The sequence below is a fragment of the Falco biarmicus genome, chromosome 11 (genome assembly GCF_023638135.1).
Source record: "Falco biarmicus isolate bFalBia1 chromosome 11, bFalBia1.pri, whole genome shotgun sequence".
In the NCBI taxonomy this organism is placed as follows: Eukaryota; Metazoa; Chordata; class Aves; order Falconiformes; family Falconidae; genus Falco; species Falco biarmicus.
In genome coordinates, this window is record NC_079298.1 from 27,639,202 (window position 1) to 27,659,618 (window position 20,417).

Genomic DNA, 20,417 nt, shown 5'->3' on the forward strand with positions numbered 1-20,417 from the left:
AAGGACTATCTCAGGTAAAGCCACCCAAAAATCCAGGGGAAAACACCTAGGTATAGCATCCAGAACAATTTAGTACCTAGAATGTCCTATACATCAGCTCAAAGTTGCAGTATACCACCAGCTGAGCTGCAAACCATAAACATCAGTAAATATGTACTTAGATATCAAACACGGAGGCACATAGGAGAGCACACAAAATACCTTCGTAAGTGTCGAATGACATTTGGGCACTGGATTTTGAAATCCTGAAAAGGATTTAAAGATTATGTTATGTTGCCCAAGGAGATATGACAGACTGCGGTTTGAACAAGATGGCCTGTGGCATGAATAAAATACCACTAGTAAAGATGTCATTAATAAAGTGTAAAAAAAAAAAAGCTAACAGGAGTAATATGAAGGAAAGGAATAAAACTACAAAAGCAAAGTACAAAATGTTTAGCACAGAACGGAGCCCTGTGTTGTGAAGAGGGGACACAACCCCTGACTGCCAGCATGAAAGGAACAAAACCAACAGGAAGGAAACAGCCGCCAAGGAAAGGCAGTGCAGGGAGTTCACTGCCTCACCTCAAAACCATTTGAACAGTTCAGCGTGATGGGTGTGCTGCCAAGTAACATGTTCTTCCACTGTAGAAAAATCTAGGATGTACGAGTCCTACTGCAAGAGACATTCTAATACATTTCCTATGGCATATATCACAGAACTTTAAGAACGTCAAAGGAAAGATTTCCCTCTCCTACCTAACCAAAGCCGCAGCAACAAGACACCCATTTGAGAGAAAGCTAACAACTACTGACTCAGGGCTGCATAAGCAGTTCCATTGACTGCAGGTGTAACTGATTATTTGCTCTTCAGGAATAGTACTTTAAAATTACCAACCCCCTCACATTTACTATTAAAGCAATCTAAACCATTCAAGCAGCAAAGCCTGCCCCATCTGGCATGAAAATTTTAAGCCAACCAGCCAGAGAGGCATCCTGATACACTGCATCACAAATAACAATCCATCACAAGAAGCTGAGAAATTTGGCTGCAACTCAGCTGTTTACTTAATGCATCTCATGTTAAAATTCCTAAATTTACCATCTTCACCCTATGAGCTCTGAATTGTGTTTGCTAAGGACAAAACTGTTAATGGAAAGATTCTGTATTAAACCACACAAATATTAAAAGAAAAAACAGTTCATCTTTTTGCTGCCTAAACTTTAAATCTTCACAAATACTGTAGTATTATACGAAGCTGCAGACAGACAATAAGCCGCAATCATCATGCAACTAGCCGAGGAATACGGTGAATCCTTCCTACAGTTTCAATACCTCTGAGGAAAGAGCAAACAGGTGAGACAAAGACAAAAGCTTAGAAACACTGCCTCCCTTGGCTTTGTTTCAATCCTTAGCCAAATTTACTACTACGAATATTGTTACACACAACACGCAGTCCTCCCCTTCCACACTCTCTAGCCAATCACATGTACAGTCATATAGGGCAACATATAGAAAGCCTTCAGAGTGACACAAATCTGTAGAGTTCAACTTTCTCTCAAGTGTTATCCATCATTACTAATAAACATGGATACAATTGCATAAATACTTCAAGTTATTATACCTAGAACTTAAATAATCTTCCTTTTCCTTCAGACCTCTTTCCCAAAATCCCCAATACTGCAAGACTTCCGTAAACACATGTTATTCCAAGTTCTTACTAGACTAACCATCAAAAAAAATAGTCTTAAAGGAACAAAAAATGCCTTACTTTACTTTTATTGATGACTTTCTGCTTGCAATCTCACTTCCACACTGAGAATTTGAGGGCTACAACTGAATTTTGAAGGCAAATTAAAAATGCTTTAAGGAATGAATTAACTTGTGATATGGTTACAAGTGATGCATAAAGTTCAGTTTTAAGCAAATCACATTACCACTACTGAATGGCATAGGAAAACATAAATGCCTACTTATAGCTTTTAAAACTTACCTGGCACTGTGAGTTTCAGTTAGACTAAAATTTATAGTTTTATAATAGAATACTCCAGAAGCAAATAAGGTATTCTGCTATTTTTTAAAGTTAACTTGTAGCTGAGGAAGGTAACTTGAATATCTCTAGGTCCTCTCCTAAGAAATCTAGATGTTAATTTCTAATCCTACATAATTTCCATAAATGCTGTATCAATACCTTTCATAAGTCAATTTTGTATTTGAAACACATTCTTTCAAACATCTAATTTGTACTTCACATGCTAACCTACACATATAACTTGGTATTACACCAGTGCTATTCTTATACGTATTTCTTTAAATTCACTGAGAAAACCAAAATACAAAATCAACTCCACATATGACTAAACCAAATACAAGAAACTGGAAAGTAAGGCACATAAACATGTCCAAGAAAGAAGCAGTGGTAACAACTACCCAGGCGGAACATAACCATTTCAGGCACTTCATGACCATCACATCACAAAAGAACCTTTCAACTGGAACATCAGCTGGAGTCCATTTCAACACTAACAGAAACCCCAAGACCACGTTCTCAGAATCACATACAAATGGATTTTTCACAATTATTAATTACAGAAACATTTTTTCCCCCCTGACATGCATTTAATTTCTTCTTTGATTTCTGCTCAGAAATTTCTACATTAACCCCACGCTGGTTAGCTGCTCAACAAACTCTTCTGGGTTCTTTTTTCCTGCCATGCAAAACCTCTTATTTTCTGTTCCCTCTTGAACCACACACGTGTGGTAAAAGCATACAATACATTCACCCCTTTAGCACAGATGTTGTCTGCACAGGCTGTGTACTAAAACTACGCGATTTGTCATCTGGAAGGACACTAGACCATTCCTTTCCCTGAGTCTCTTGTGGTAAAAGACTCCACATTGAATTATATGCATTGTTATATTTGAACTGTTAGCCTTGTCCATTAATTTCTTTCTCCACCTTTTATTTCATACTGTCCAGTCTGGATATTTACCATTTTTAATTCTTAATAGGAAATGATAGTAAAAGGAAGACTACTTGGCAAATATGCGAGTACTGGAGTCTGAAAATATCAGAAACAAACTGAAGAAATACTAATAAAAATATTCATGGAAGAGTTGTGTTGGTTTTTGGGTTGTTGTTTGGGGCTTTTTTTTCTTCCTTTCTTTCCCAAATTCCCTTGACTTTTATAACAACAATTAATTCTTCATGGATGCTATTTGTAGATTATTTTTCAATGCTGAAAAAGCTAGCAAACATCCTGCTTCAGCTTTTTTCTCTTACCCCCCAGGCAACTGTCAACGAGTAGTAGTAAATAAAAACCATTGCACCAAAATAAAAGAATATTGAGGCCAACAGGGGATATAATAGCATATCTGACCAAGTCTCCTATAGTAACTTGCACACACACAAAAAACCCCATAAACCTAAAGGATGTACTCACATATAAAGCGTATATTCATAGAACTTTTTTTTTAAAGTAACTTCAGAGATGGCTACAGTCAGATTCTGAAATTCTTATATATTATCCAGTAAGAGGTACATGAAAAATGTAAGCTTCACAAATTTCTTATAGCATGAAATTCTCCTTGGTGTTATATTTTATGCTTTTCTTTCTCCAGTTACAATCAAAAGTGAATATCCAAGTAATACTGTAATATACTCTTGCTTTTTATTTGTATAGCAAAAAAGACCATGCCATTTCAATACAAAATTGGACACAATTAGCAATAGCACAGCACTTCTACAGCATCTGAGAAATCATACAGACGGCATATGAATGTTACTCAGTCTCCCTCAACAAATAATGGTACTAACTTGGACAAAGCCAAATACGGTAAAAGATGTAAGCTGAATTCCTCATCCACAGTTTAAGATGGCATTTAGCAGCATGTAAGTTCTTGCAGTCAGAAAAGAAAGTCCTCAAAAGCATGCATAGGAACTGTCATTAAAGAGAATGATTTTGTTTGAGAACTAGAATGAAGAGGCAACTCAGAAGGGTAACAAAATTTGCCTTGTCCTCTGCAAGAAACACAAAAAAATCCAACCATAACACAAGATTTACAAATTAAAAATACAGCAAGACACAAACATGAAATAACTAGAACGTGCACTAAAAACAGAAGATAAAGAAAAAAAGCAAAGGGGATGGAAGAAAAAGTTTGAGTTAGAAAGACAAATCACCACTCAAGTTCAGCTTTCCACTCTGTTTTAAAATAAGTGATAGATAATTCTTAAATATATAGATTATTTCCATCTTCTCTCCAGCAGGGAGATAATATCTTGCACTGCTGCTACCAGTTTGTTTTGTAATTAAGGAGACATAATAAGCTAATAATCTTTACTTGTAATTAACTGGAAGCAACTTGTCAAGTAATTACTATTGTTTGAGGACACCCAATCTATTTCATTTTATGCACCTGACAGTCATATTTGCATTTATTTTTTTTTATTTATTTATTTATTAATTGCATATGACCTTTCCCAAACTAATTCCCACACCACCAAGTAGTTCTGGTTTTAAGCTTTCATTTTGCTTCCTGAGACATTGAAATTATTTCTAATAGATAATATTTTCAGACTTGATTACTTGGAAAAGTAATCTTCAGGCATAGTTGAAGCTTTTTTTGGTCTTTTCTTAAGTTTCAAAAGTAAAAGCACAGAAAATCCCCTAACCCAAACTTTATAACTCATTGATTTCTTTCCCCACTTCTTTTTCTTTTCCTTTTAAAAGAAGTATTACAGTACACTTACCCTCTTTGCCTTTGAATCTTTCCTGATCATATCTGTTGTAGGCAGCTGGAATAGGTTGCTTATTTCGTAAAGTGGGATCCTAAAACAGGTTAAATAACATTTGTTAAACATACTAAAAGATACTTGATGCTTTATGAACATCATGAAGTATTACATGGAACTGTTCAAGAACTTCAGTAGGAGTCTCAATGCATTTGAAAACTTCTGACATGTTTCCCTTCAAAATCCACTTATAACCTTACAGAAACCGAGTTTAGAAGTACATACCAAAAACAATGACAGTGACCCGAGGCAAAATTAAAGTAGCAATAACAAACTGCATTGGCTAAAAATCTGTAAAGTTTTATGAAATCACACAGTTTTTGTAATATCTCAAGAACTAGCAAGAGGAAAAAAACCTGTCAACTGACAACTCATGATTAAGCCTTCAGCCACACACACAAAATGTTCCTTGCCAGCCTGATTAAGCTAAAATTCTGCTAAACCTACAGAATAAAAACATATTTGGAGAGGGGGGGGGGGGGGGGGGGGGCGGGAAAAAAAAAAAAGGTATTCTGGGAAAAGTTTAAAAAAGTGCCAATCTAGAGACATGCTAAATACCAAGTCAATCTTTTTTGTGGATGGCTTAGTTACGTATTCACAACTATTCTGAATGGGACATTTGAATAGTGCCGTGCACAATTTACGAAATTCAACACAAAGCAAATATTTAAATATTGGAATTCATCTTGTTATTTAAATTTAGTTCTTTGTCAAAAGTAGCAGCAGCAAAACCAAAACCAAGTATGATTAAATAGCTTTTAGAGCAGACTGCCACCGAGTTCAAGAATATATTAGGCTTAATAGAACTCAATAGTAAACACCACAATACAAAACAAATCCTGTCTAATACCTAGATAGACTTAAACAATAAACCTCTAAGTCTGCTGATTTATTACAGGCAAAAGAAAGCTAGTTCAAGCTGTTCCCACTCATGAGTCATGTTCCAGATTCTTAAACATTTGCTACCCTATCTGTCAGAAAAACAGCAAAACATTTTGTCTGAAATGGCAGTACTCTCATCTAATACATTTTTTGCAAATAGATGCAGGATGTCACTAGTGTTCAATAAATGCAGAAGCTGGCAGAAGCAGTTTCACCTCTAAGTAACAAGAACATATTGAACAAATTAAACTAATGTATTCAACTCTATAAATACCAATAAATGTAATTTAAGTCAAAGAATATCTGTGAAATTATGCTGAGAAGTTGTGCATTCACTGGAACTAAACCAAAATAAATTTCATATTTAATAACAAGACACTCTCACTTCTGGTGTTACAGCCGTCATACTCAAAGTGCTGCTCTTACCGTTGGTGCTGTATTTGGTGCAGGTCTTTGCTCAGGTGCTCGGCCTTCTTCTCTGGCTTTTACTGATTGAAGAATTGCAAAAATATTCTTGGCAAAGTTCTGAAAAACATATCAGATACCCATGAACTTTGTTGACTATCTGAGTTTCAACTAGTAACAGTACAGGTAGAAGACACCATTTGGCTAACTTGTGCTTTGAAGAAAAACAAAACTAGTGCACCAATTTTCTAAACAGGCGCTTTCTGATTACTTTTCTGTGACAGGAGGATCCAAACATAAACTGAGCTTTCAGGCATCGCTGCTACTCCCTATTCTTCAAGGCCCAAACTCACTAGATCTATCTGGCTTCATTACACCACAAGGTAAACCAGACTCTTCACAAACCACTTGTAATCTCCTTCCTCCCTGTTGCCTACCATGCCCTTACAGTCCCTTTGGAACTCTGTGCTGTAGCAAGGTGGGAAAACCTCTCCTCAAGAGTTCCGTGACGCATCTCATCACCCCAGGTATGCAACCGCCAAGAGCCCGCCTGCTCACCTTCTGCCTCCCAACGGGGTGTCTCGGGCACAGTCCCTCTGCCCACCTAACCCCGTGCTACAAGCAGCTTTCCTCCACCCAAGCGTGCCCAGCTCTCTTTGACAAGGGTCCCTCTGAGCCCCTGGGGGGGAGCAAGGCAGCCATCTCCCTGCTTCCCAGCACGGCACTGGAGCACAGCAGAGCAAATGTGCTTCAGCTGGCTGTTAATGGCTCACAGGCACAACCCCATCGCACTGTGCTGCAGTTCTTTTAATATTTAGCTTGAATTACAACTTCACTCCATTTGGCAATTTAAGCAGTAGAGCCTTTCATTTTCAACTGGAAGCAAGAAATCACATTCACAAATCCTCGACTCCAAGAGTGATCCAGGATAATTCTAGTAACTTCACACAGTGTTTTGTCAGATAACCAAGTCATTGAGGCACAACGGAACAAATTGTATTGATCATGGGTTTTAAAACACATTCCTTCTAGTAATATTAGTAGGGCTGCCTTTTCTAAACGAAAACATACACGTTAATTAAGCTTTTGAAAGGCATATGCTGATCACATTACCAGTCAACAGGCATTTTAAGATACAGAGGTGTGTGTACACAATGTCTGTCATTACTGTCAATTTTCAGTAATGGTTCACCAGTAAAAGCCTTTCACCAATTAAGGAAAATTGCTTTTTTACTGGTTCAGAAAAGTATAACATATTCAAAAAATGCTTAGATACATCCAGAGTATGGTATGCTAACACTGAAGTGGTGTTAATTAACACCACTGGCATTACAAAACAAAGGCATGCACTACAAAATAAAGACTTCTGAGGTGAATTTTGAGAAATCGTTGACAGCACCGCAATGCTAAGCTTCTCTAAGCTTGTTCACTTGACCTCAGCTGGCACGTTGTCAGTCTGCTTCAGACCAGGGGGGCAGGAACTGGAAGACCACCAGAAACCACTTACAAAGGCAAAGCCATTCCCTGAGCAAACCCAGTTCTTTTCACAAAGACTGAAAGAACTCATGCAAGACTGTATTTGAAGTTCTTTTCAGTCAGAAAAATCCTGGGGAAAAAAAACCCGAAACCTTTAAAAAGCTGTGAGCCATGCACATATCAATTATATGAGGATACTCAAAATCAGCTCTGTTCTTCAGAAAGTAAGTCTAAAATACACACTTTTACTGGAAAATCAGACATTTCTCCCAAACTGTGGACTGGGCAGCATATCAATCATAATTCTTGTCACTGCTGTGCTTTATCATATACTGTCTCTTGGAAACAAGCTACTCAGTCTTCTGAAATTCAAGAGCAAGAACTAATCAAGTAAGAAGAGTAATTGTCCATGTAGAAGCCAAGTCTTCTTTTAGACACAAGGAAGCTACAACCAGCTTTCACATCCGTATTTTGTTCATAAAACCCTCAGTTAACATACTCTTAAAAAGTGAGTTTAAATTTCAAATTATGGATTTTCAGAGGCATTTTAGCATCTCAGGTTTTAATAGCCTGAAACTGCACGTTCTGGACCAAATTTTAAATTCTTTCAGATAAAAAACACACAGGATTTTCTCCCATCTGCTGATGTCTCTCTAATAGGCATGGAATTACAAAGTGTTCTTGCTGATGTCTTTTTTTTCCACAGCAAGAAAATGCAGGATCCCCCAAGGCCACAACTACTATCTGTTTGGAAGGGGGAAAACCAGCAGTGTTTTAACAAGCACTCCAACTAATATCATGATCTTGCTGTTCATTGGCTTGGTTGGGGATCTGGGATTACATTACTGTGACAGAAAATGATCGAGCAGGAAGTCCGCTGCAGGTACCAACTGACTTGCAAAGCCCTGCGGAGTTGCAAGACCTCTAAATTTTCATTGTTCATCCCTTCAGAGATCAGAATATGAATATCCCCTAGCTTCTGCCCTGGATTTAGTTGAACTTAATACCAAGTGCAACATTTTTATTACCAAAAACTTCTGATCTGGAGGACAGAGCAGAGGAGAAACAAAAAAATAAAAAAAACACCAACCACCACACACTAAGAAAAAAATATCTGTTTCTCCGTACTGTCTCAAAAAACCCTGAACATGCTTTAACAACAATGCTTAAGAAAATCCTCAGTATATCACAGGGCAATACGATTGATTCCTGTTGTTAGCTGCCTAGAGCACTGCTACTCCCATGAAAGCTCTCTTTGTTGATTCCAACCATGTCTACACTAATAATTCATCACAGAGTGGGAGGGGGCAAAATGTTTCAGCAACTACCAAATCAGGCTTTTGATATTGCCTCAAGTAAAGCCCTAGCATAACAGATATTTCCACCCATCCTCACTGATGCCTATAAAAAGAAGGCTCACGCGCTAGCTGTGAATTGGAAGGGAAAACAATGGTAGCCAAAAGACAATCAGCAACAGCACCTATGGGCAGATACACATAGTCAATCATCTTACAGAGTCACATAGGTTCTGTAGGAAAGCCTGCAACACTATGTAAATTCTGAAAATTTACTGGCACAGATGTTCTATGCCTTGCCAACATAGTGACTAACATACACCAAGTCAAGTTACTATCACTGGTGTTAATTTAACACCAAGCTGTTTGAAGAGAAACACCACAGCAAGTAACATCAGCCTGCTCTGCTGGGGAAGACTTAATCAAGTTACATCAGTAACATCCTTTGTAACAAAAATACTTCCATTTAAATATATCACAATTTATTCTAAAAAAAAAAACAAAAAAAAAACAACCACAACCCACCACTGCAATCCTCATTCTACAACCTATCTTTAATTTCTATAACTACCCATAACCCTAACGCTACTTAACAAAGATTTCTAGTCACGATAGCAGCTTTGTCATGCTACCAAATTAAAAGAAAAACAAACACCGATTTCAACTTCACAGAAAATATCTTGCAACAAAAAATATTTAAAGAAAAGCATATTTCATCTCAATCATCTGAACAAAAATAAGAGATTCAATCTCACATATAAAACTAGAAGTATATACAGTGTTAAGATACCATGGCTTATAGGGCTTCAAAACTTTCCTATAGCTAAGCTATAACCAATTTTTCATCAGGTTTTACATTCTGGTATTTCTCTGCAGAGAGAGAAGAGCCTAGGAACAACTGTATAAACTCAAAGTCTTACTTGAGCTAACAATAAGAATTTCTTGTTGGACATGCATTCCAGGATGAGCAAGAGCTGCAGAAGGCTGTAAATATCGTCCAAACCTACAGCAGGGCTAGAGAAGGAAGAATCGAGCCCCTATCACACTTCTTTGCACATTTGCTTGACACGCTCAGACATACTGCTAAGTCCTTTGCAGCCACTGACAGACTGAAAGGCATGATGCAGTACCAGAAATGCAATATCCCCATCACACATTTTCAGCAATTCCTATGTACTGCCTGACATGAAAAATGTGAACAGTATTCAGGTGGTCTGGTACAAGTACAGGAGAAATTAAAAAATTGTGCATACAGAAGGTGAACTGATGAACTGTATCATTTAAGAGAAAATAATTTGCACATTTAAAGCACATATTTAGATCTGGAGTCCCTCATTTAAGGTATCCCCCTCCTATGCCTCTGAATATCTACCTTCAATTTATAAACTGTTCACTAATATTGAAGTTGATCTTCTCTCCTCCTTGCTCTTCTAATTTAAAGATAGTCCTAAAGCACTGCATTTTATATTGTGTGCGAGGTTGCCCTCTGAATCAAAGGTTGGACATATGCAAGATTGATATTCAGGGACAGTTGCAAGCAACTGCAAGCATGCAAATGTGCTGCTAGAATGGCTGTGTGAACTATTAGTATTCTCTGCACCGTGCTCATTCAGACTATAAAAATTTCCATCATTTCTGACCCAGCACCTTTCCTCTCCTCACACAAGAACCCTTCAGGTAAAGGCCACAGTCAGAAACATGTATTATATAGTTGTGATGAAGTAAATCCTTCTTTTTGAATTGCATACACATGCACCTCTCCCATTTTCCTTATTTGCTTTCATTTGATTGACACATAAAATGCAGAATATGTTCAACTGCACTGACAGTCACGTTTGCAGAGAGCTCATGGTACCACTCATGAGTCATGCAACAAGCATAATAGCACACAGAGAATTTTTAAAAGAACCACCTAAATTAATAAGTCATCTTAGCTATGCTTTCAGGACAACAGGAGTTTATATAGCTAACCCAATGAAGCAGAGTACATGACTTAATATTTTTTTAAGCTGTCAGATTAGGAACCAATTAAAAAAAACCCTGTTCATAAAACTGAACTGGTTACTAACTGCTGGGGGGTGGGGAAAATGAGACACTCCCTTCCACAAAAAGTTACTCAGGGAATCAAATAACATTTCTTCATATTCCAGGCAAAAAGCTCAGTTAAGTATTGCTAGTCTATTGCACTAAATTGAAAACATAGCTATTAGCCCCATGTATTTGTGGACTGTATTTTCAGTAAAAAGTTTCACTCCTCCCTTGTTCTGTATTATCTTCACTAAATTTTTTACAGCAAGAGTATTATATGACAGAAAACAGAAACATCTAACTTGAAATACCACAAAGGATAGTTCAGAAGAGCAGGAACACTGTAATATTCTGAAGATACAGCACAGCAGAAAATCGGCTCAAAAACCACCCTCAGACATAATCCAAGTTTATTTCTCCTATGAATGCAGCATATGGAAATACATTTCTTTAATAGCTACAGAAGCAGTGCTTAAGAATGGTGAGTTTACTTTATAGCTAACCTAAATTTTCTTTGAGGAAATGCAATGCTTCATTCTACAGATTTTTCTAACAAATTCAAGGTATCTATTTACCAAACAAGGTTCATTATTGCACAATAAAAATACAGTTTTTATAATCTGGCCCTTCTTTCCTTTAAGTGCTGTATTCAAAATGTCTGCACTAGTGCCTAGCAGTGATATACCGGTCTTCGCAGTTTTACTAAGCTAATATAGGATAAAGTGGAGTTTGGGAACTTAAGCTACACCACGCCATTACACCTGTGCACAGCCATTCTAAAATGATACGCTTGTTCCATTTGAAAGCTCTAATGACGATACTAGTTGCTATTAACCTGGCACACCTTCGCCTGTTCGATTTTGCTATTAAATTCACCACGATTATCAATTCCAGGAACATGGAACAATCCTGCCACCTAGAGCCCAGACATAAAAGTTGCCTTTACAATCCAATAATGTCTTTTCAAATATCCAGATTTTTACTCTCACCCCTTTCAGCTGTCAAAAGTGATTAAAATACTATATTATTCTTGCTATAAAATTACTTTAATGTATTTTCCAGTTACAAGATCATATAAAAGAATCTAATGAAATTGTGATTATAACTGTATTAATCCCTTTCAGAGGTGACTTCACTAGTAAGAATGCTCAAAATGTGTCAGAACAGAAACATGAGAACTGAAACTAACTGAAAAAGCCATTACTCACAGCATTTACTTCAAATATGTTAGTCACTGTTAAAAGGATCAACTGCACAAATAGAAGACATTAATTTTAAAAAATAAAATATGCAGATACTGTCTGCAGTGGTAATATTTTCCAGGTGGTAACAGAAAACTGAAGATACTGACCACCATAAAGATGAGATTCATTTGGAGAAGGAGAAAAATGAGAAGTCTCATTATTTAATACTTACGTGCAGGAATACATAAAACCACAAAGGAGTAACATTCTGAAAGAGTTCAGAGCAAAAGACTGTATTGGATAAATTTGCAATTGTGGGTTACATCCAAGATAAATGCCACATACCAGGAAAGCACTAATCCCTCCAGCTAGCTCAGCTATAAACTCTAATCATCTTACGCAGTCCTGGACTTCTCATCACCATGCACACAAACATACCCAGAAGGTGGGGGTTGGGGAGATAAAAAAAAAAAATAATCAAGATTATGGAATTTAATACATACAACTCACAATCATGCTCTACAAAATTAAGTTAGAGCAGAGTCCATTCCCTTCTGTATTAATGTCCTTTTTTTTATGGATACACGATACACTGTGCATCAAGCTTTTTTCTAAAATATAGCTAACTAGCACATTACAACAGGACTGCAACAACTGAACATTCCAAATCTGAAAAAGGAGGGTTTAAAAAAAAAACAAAAAAAACCAAAAAACCAAAAAATACCACAACAAAAGAACTTGTTTATTTAAACAAATTGCTTGTTACACAAAACAAGATTCCTGTGTTTTTAAAACAAAGTTTAAGGAAAATATGTGCTGAATAGCCTAGTCTAGGTCTTTCACATAAGAACAGAGAATATAAAAATATCAGGAGATAAAGGAGATAAGGAGAAAAAGCATTTTATTCAAATTCAGGCTTACTTCCTACTTTATTAGAAAGGAAAGAGAACAGTTTTTATATATGAAGAAGCCGTAATTCAGAATATTCTCTTAACTTTTTGGTAAATGTTAAACAGAGAAAAGATTAACTACTCAGATTGTGAGAGAATCAAATGGGTCGGTGTGCAGAAGTGAAGCAACAGCAATAAATAGGACCTTTGCTTCAACATTTCCACCTAGAGCTAGCAAGTTACACGCACATAAAGAAACAATTGTATGTTGACAAAGGTTACGAAACTAGAGGGACCAAGTTTCACATAACTCTGATCCCATACCAAGTTGAACACTCTAAATAGCTTTTCTGTTCATTAACGGATACCTGCACAAGGAGCCCACAGCTGCTTATTCTTCAATTTTATACACAGCTAATTCCATTAGAAAAACGTTCACCTGAAATTCAAGTTTCTCACATTCAGCTTATGTGGTTCTACTTCAGTGCTTTTCCCTGGAGAGTATCCAGACACACAATAACTGTACAGGTCACACTAGACTCCTAGTGCCTTGCAATGTTTTCAAAAGACTTACACAAGGCTCAAAGAAGACAGTAAAGAAAGGATTTACAGAGCTGTCGAAAAAGGCAGAGAAATCCAGAAAACCAGCAGCTGGACAAGTCCCAGGCAGTTGCTGCACACAGATACGTAAGTGTGTGTCTTTCTACGGGCCCATATGTGGCGGACATATAGCCACTGCTCCAGCTTCTTAGTCAAAGCAATTCAGAAAGGTTATGTGGTGTAGCACTCAAGATTTCCCATATGTTTGATAAGATGGACTGTGTTATTTCTCCTGTACATAGGGTTAGAGTCCACTTGAGAAAAGGTAACTCTAATATTCTCGCAACTGTAAGAAAATATGACCGAAGAGTGCTACCCAAAATTTGAAGTTTTAGCAATAACCTCTAGCATATCCCTACGTACTGGCTCTGGCTGAGACGGAGCCGATTCTCCCCACAGCAGCCCTCAGGGTGCCGTGCCTTGCGCTGGTAGCTAGAAGGGCGTTGGTATCACCCCAGTGTTTTGGCTGCTGCTGAGCAGTGCTCACACGGCATCAAGGCTGCCTCTCCAACTTTCCCTCTTCATCAGTAGGCTGAGGGTAGGCAACATCTTGGAAGGGGACATAGCAGGACAGCCAAGCCAAACTGACCAAAGGGATATTCCATACCGTATTACCTCCGCTCAGCAATAAACAGTAAGAGAAAGGAGAGGTGGGGCCATTTGTTATTACAAAGTGTACCTTCTGAAGCAACTGCTACAGGTACTGAAGCCCTACTTCTAGGGAAGCAGCTGGACATCACCTGCTAATAAGTTCAGAATAAATCTGTTTTCCTTTGCTTCTGCATGCAATCTCTGCTTTTGCTTTTATTATACTACCTTTACCTTGACCCACAAGTTTTTTTCTATCTTATTTTCTCTACCGCCAATCCTGCTGATGAGGGGAGTGCCAAAGCAGCTTGGTGGGCACCTGGCATCTAGCCAAGGTCAACCCACCACACTCTACAGAAGAAAGGATGAAAGATTTAAAAAAAAAAAAAAACAAAACCACACAACACATCAGAAATACTCAGAGCTTATTATTCCTGTAAAAACACTGGTTCATTTCAAAAAGAAAATTCACAAGGCCAGTATTAATGCATTTCCAAGATTCCAGTTTTAACATTTCTTTACGCATAAAGCAGAGCATGTTCAACCCAGCCCACCCAGTTATCATGTATCTGGCTGCCTATCTAAGAAATACTTCTGAGCAATCAGATTAAAGATTAAAAAAAAAAAAAAAAAAAAAATCAAGTACATCAGCAGTCACCAACAAAATGCACCCTCCAAATACACCTGTGAATGCTGAAACTGCTGCTTAGGCTACTTTAATTTTTTCCTACAGGAAGAATTCAAGTGCCACAAACAGATTTACAGCAGAGATGGAACAAGGAGGCTTTTCTTTCAGAAAAGATTGAGCCTGCTACAGGAGATTATAAAAACCGAAGGGTTATTCAGGAAGGAAGGTAGAGGAAGGACATGAAAGGAAGAAATTCATTTCAGTTTAAACACTGTTGGGTTTTTTTCTATGTGTTCAAGGGTTTGTTTTACAAAACAGCCAGACATTTATCTAAAAACATGCACACAATAGAACTAAAACTTCTGCAAAGCAGTAATTCAAAACTTAACACTTCACATGCTTATGATGGTAAATATTCTATGTATGGTTCAAAACTTCAGCTACCAGAGAGATATCCAGTTCCATATACCCAGGTTCTCTCAAAGACATTACAAAAGTAGTATTTTTGTATTTTCCCCTATGATTTGTAGTTTCTAAAGTGTCAATATTAACTCCAATGTATCTTCACCAGACAGTATCTCAAACTGATTTAACATATGTAAATATCTGACAAACTTAACCTGTTCTTCAGAAACAGGTTCCACGGGCAATGGCACAACTACATTACCAATGGCCCATTCATACCCTTCTAACATGATAGAAGTAAGCATCCAAAATTATTATGTCAGCTTCATACAAAAAAAGACCACCCAAAAAAACCTAGTAAGACACTGATGGTAGCAAGACACCTTATCCAAATATCAATATACAGATTAAATAATTTTCACTTTTTCTTCTTTAAACTTCCCACCCTACACCTGTACTGCCTCTCTTCTCCAGCATGTCCAGCTGGGCCAGGTCTGAAGATAGCAATTCCCTCACCCTGATTCTGTGTGTGTTTGTGAAGATTAAGAATGAGAACTGGACTGTGTGAAGCAAGGACAAACGGAAGAGATTAATTTTTTAAAACCCCCAACAACTGTGGCTGTTAAAAGAATGGTAAAAGAATTCAGAAATTAGTCAAATTTCAAAAGCAATAAAAGTGATTGATGCTAAATTTTCAGCTGTTTAGATTGGCAGTTGACTGACTGAAACAACAATGTTGTTTTGCATGCCTTTAGCCACACCTGAAATGAAATGGCTTTAAACAATATATCCTCTCAAGCAGTTCTAAAATTAAGCTACTATGAAAGAGAAAAAAAAAAGCCAAAACCCCACACGCAAAAAGTAAGACTGAACAGATGCAATTTGGCTCTGAAAAGTGGTTACTTAGAAGCATCACATTATTCATAAAATCTGTAAGATTACACTACAGACTTGGGGAAGGCCAACAGATACTTAAAACAGACAGTGCAGGATGACTCATCCACTAGCAATTAAATCAAACACTGTATTTCCAAAAGAAAGTAGAACTGCATAATAATCAGGAAGACTACTATGGAAAATTACCTCAACAAAAAGTTCTAACCAAAACAGAAAAATAAGCAAGCAGACAAATACAAATTCTAGAAATCTTAAGACAGAAGAGGACAGATGAACTCAAATGCCTGATTTTACAAGAAGTAGGAACCTCACGAAAATCAGTAAAAAAAAAAAAAAAAAAGACAGCCGGGGACTGCAAAACAGAGGGGATCATACAGATAAAGGACCTGTGTGATGCATTACAGAAAGCTCAGAGTCAAAGAAACTATGAACGACAACCAATGAATGATAGTAAATTAACGGTAACCTGCCCCAGATCATTAGAGCCTTAGGGATCCATTGCCAATATGAACAAGACAGTACAGAGATTTCCAAAGAAAACAGTAATTATGAGAGATTGCAGTTACTTTGTAAATTGGGTAAGTGTCAAGAAGGTAAGTGATGCAGCAATTAATTCTTTATCTATCATAATTGCTTCTCGGAGCAACCAGCCAAAGTAGTCTAAAAAGGAAAAGCATCTCTTCATTTAGTCCATAGTACCTAGCTTAAAGAAATAGCTGCTGAAGAATATTCTACAAAAGGAGTATCAGTGTACTTCAATTCAACATTGCTGTAAATCAAAAACACTCCCACAGGCAGGAAAAAAATCCACTACTATAATTTCAGTAAGGGGATCTACATAACAATGAAGATGCTATCAAAAGATAATTAAAAGCAGCATCTGAAAGGGCAGAATGCAAGTATTCATGAAAACCACTGAAGATGTTAAGAGAACACTATGTCACTGGAGACTTAAAAAAAAATAATCCTGGAACAGTTCTATAAAGCAAAAAAAGGCTATTTGAAGTAAAAAGCAAACTTCAGTATCAGAAAATGTGTCCAAAAGGAGAAACAGTAAATACTCCATAAATATAGTCAAGATTACTGCCATCTGTGTAGCATTTTGACAAGTATCTTGCTGGACGAATCAGTACTCTTTTCAAACACATCAAAATCAGAGGAAACCTGCCGGAGAGCTGATAAGGATGACAGATTATTTCATTTTGCTGTGGCCTGATCTTCCTAGTGTTTTACTTTTAGAATCATAGAATCATTTCGGTTGGAAAAGGCCTTTAAGATCAAGTCCAACTGTTAACCCAGCACTGCCAAGCCCACCACTAAACCATGTCCCTGAGTACGACATTTGCATGCTTTTTAAACACCCCCAGGGATGGTGATTCCACTTCATCCCTGGGCAGCCTGTCCCAGTGCTCGCCCACCCCTTCTGTCAAGAAGTTTTTCCTAACACCCAATCTAAACCTCCCCTGTAACAAACTTGAGGCACTTTCCTCTTGTCCTGTCACTACTTACCTGAGGGAAAAGACCAATCCCCACCTCCCTCCAACCTCCTTTCAGGTAGCTGTAGAGAACAATAAGGTCCCTCCCTGAGCACCCCCTCCTCTCCAGGCTGAACTCCCCAGCTCCCCCAGCCGCTCCCCACCAGTCTGGTGCCCCAGCCCCACTACATCCCTCCTGCAGTGAGGGGCAAGTTTTGCACCTTAAGCTATCACTGCATCTTTGTTTACTACAGAGAACACTGGGAAGGCTCACGCACAGGAGTTTTTCTCTGTGTAAAAGAGAGCAAGGAACTGCCTCAGACAGTTTGGAAAGAAACAATGAAATTGAAGGTTTGGGGTGCTCACTGTGTTGCAATTCACCCAGGAGTTCTACACAAATTCAGACAGTAAATAGTCAGACGCTAGATGGTATGTAAACTACTGCTGAAGTCAATTTCAAACATTCTAAGAGGTTTCCGGAGACTGTAGGTCTGTAGATAAATCTATACCAAGCAGATAATTCTTTTGATTAGCAATTCAAGTATCATGTAGTAAAGTCAAAACACCATTTCCAGAGGAGTATCATGCTTACCTGATCAAAATTCTTTAAATGATCAGGCAAGTAGATAAGGAATGATCTGCCTGAGAGAACATACCCAAGTTTCCTGATAACTTTTGAGGTAGTCTTCACTAAAGTTCATTAAAGAAACCAAACAAGCAAACAACAACAACAAAAAAACCCACACCACAAAAAGCAAACAAACAAACCCCCAACCAAAGAAACCTCCCAGTCAACCTACTAACAAACAAAAAACCCTGAGGTGTTCTGGGATAAGTCACAGCCCTGAGTAACAAGTGGTATTTCCCCCACCACCCCCATCTACTTACTCTCACTGATACTTGTACAAGAAAATAAACATTATCGTTCAACGATTCCTGCCCATACTATCAAGAACACTCCTGCAACCCTGCACAAACAGAAGTAAAGGCTTGCTATTATGCCTATTATATTCATCAGGCTAGTCAAAGCAACTGCGTGCTGGAATCCAAGAATAAACTTGATCTCTTGTTTCTTGTCTTTCTTCCCATGTCAGGTTTTGCTTAAAATCACCACCTCATCTTGCTATTATTACAAGGATACTACAATAAAACATTTAACTCTCTCCCTAGTATCTTTGCAAGTTTCCCTTGGAAGATACGTAAAGATATGAAAGCCATGAATGATTCACTAAAGGAGGAAAAGCTACCCAGATTCCTTCAGTACAAATATTTCCAGTGACAAAAATTTTAAAGGCTTTTACCAAATTATCAACTCTTCAGCAGCAAGATTGCTGCAAACCTCACCGACTCAAAGAAGCAATACTCACTCTGCGTGTTGCATGCAGGTATGTGCCACATAGTAATTACCCCCTAACTCATGAATTAAATTCTACTACTCACGTGATGAGGACAGGCTATGAAAATGAGCACTAATCAGACAAATGAAAACTGGAACCTCATTTACTTCTAAACATTGTTTTCCTCTGACAGTACATAAAGAAGCAGTGAAGGCAACAGATTCAATTTGACAATAACCTCAGGAAAACAGATATTCGCAACCTTTCAGAAATGGACTTGGCACTACATTTCTCAAGGAAGCAGCAAGTAACACCGCAATAAAGAAAGCCTAACTGTCCAAAGAGAGCAAGATGTCATCTGTGCTTGCAACCATGGTCTGGATGGCACATAACCAAGTGCAGCTAAAGACATGGATTCAAGGAGCAACAAAGGGACAAAAATATACAGAAAAGCCTCTTCTTGGTAACAATTTCTGGGGTTTTTTTTCATTTTAGCATTTTCTCTCTGCACTACTTTACTGTTTTCCACAGCTCAGCAGCATTTGGACTTTAAATGTAAACCTGTTGCTCGCTCTATCAGTTACTCCCCATTTTTGTACATTTCAAATCAGCAGGTACTTTCGTACAGCCCTCCTAACCGTAGGGCTCAAGCCAGCTTTGTTTAAGAGGAATTAAGTGATTACTTGGTATCTTTTAAATGGCTGAAGCAAGTATTTTGAGATACATTTTAGGCTTACTGTAACAAAGTAAGAACAACCTCTTCTGTCACTGTACCAACAGCCTCCAAGCCTACCTTTACCTACAACCCTGAGCACAATCCCCCAAGTCATCTACAGTTAACAAGTCAGAGAGACAGGAAACAGAAAATGCAGTTTCTCATTTCGACCATGAAACCAGCTTGGTATCCAGAACATTACCTTGCCTGTGCTTTGTAAGATTGTAGTTCTTGTCCTCCATACTCTCTCCCTGCTGACAATATCTCTGGTTACATCCACTTCAGCATCAACAAAACTTCTCTGTTTAAGAGCAGTTATGTCATCATCCAGATCAGTTTTGATAGTGGATCTTTTCTTTGCCATGATTTTTGCTTTGATAGCAGCAATTTTTTCCACTGACATGGCTTCAGACAAGGACCTAAATAAGCAAAAGTAACAAAAGAGACCAAGTAATCGCACAAACAATTCTGAAAGAATTTGTGAACGAGTAACTTCATCCTGATTAGTGATTATGGCTATGCTACAAATCATAAAATAGTCACCTTACATATACTTGAAGATTACATGAGCTTGGCATTGCTGTTTTGGGCATGAGAATCAAACTTCTGACAAAAGACTCCATCCCAGTATGAGCACAAAAAACATCAAAAAATCCCAGCTATAACAAGCAGAAGTAAAGATCGCAGATGTGAAACATCGGGACACTTCCATTTACAACATCATCCAAATTGCAGCTCCCTGTTATTTCTCATGGATTACAACTTTGTGTCCAGTCAATCGATCCCTGGCTGCTCTGAGGCTTTCAAAGCATTAATCTAAATTTCAGCTGAGGTGCT

General features: G+C 37.8%; 1 protein-coding gene across 1 annotated transcript in view; it reads right to left on the reverse strand.

The window, feature by feature from the left end:
- CDC73 (cell division cycle 73) overlaps positions 1–20,417 on the reverse strand; it is a 112,780-nt gene that overhangs the window by 80,653 nt on the left and 11,710 nt on the right. Inside the window, exons 7-9 of the mRNA XM_056355954.1 lie at positions 19,783–19,999; positions 6,084–6,182; positions 4,734–4,812 (exon numbers count right to left, since the gene is read on the reverse strand). Of these exons, the coding sequence (XP_056211929.1) occupies positions 4,734–4,812; positions 6,084–6,182; positions 19,783–19,999 (395 nt within the window). The remainder of the gene's footprint in view (positions 1–4,733; positions 4,813–6,083; positions 6,183–19,782; positions 20,000–20,417) is intronic.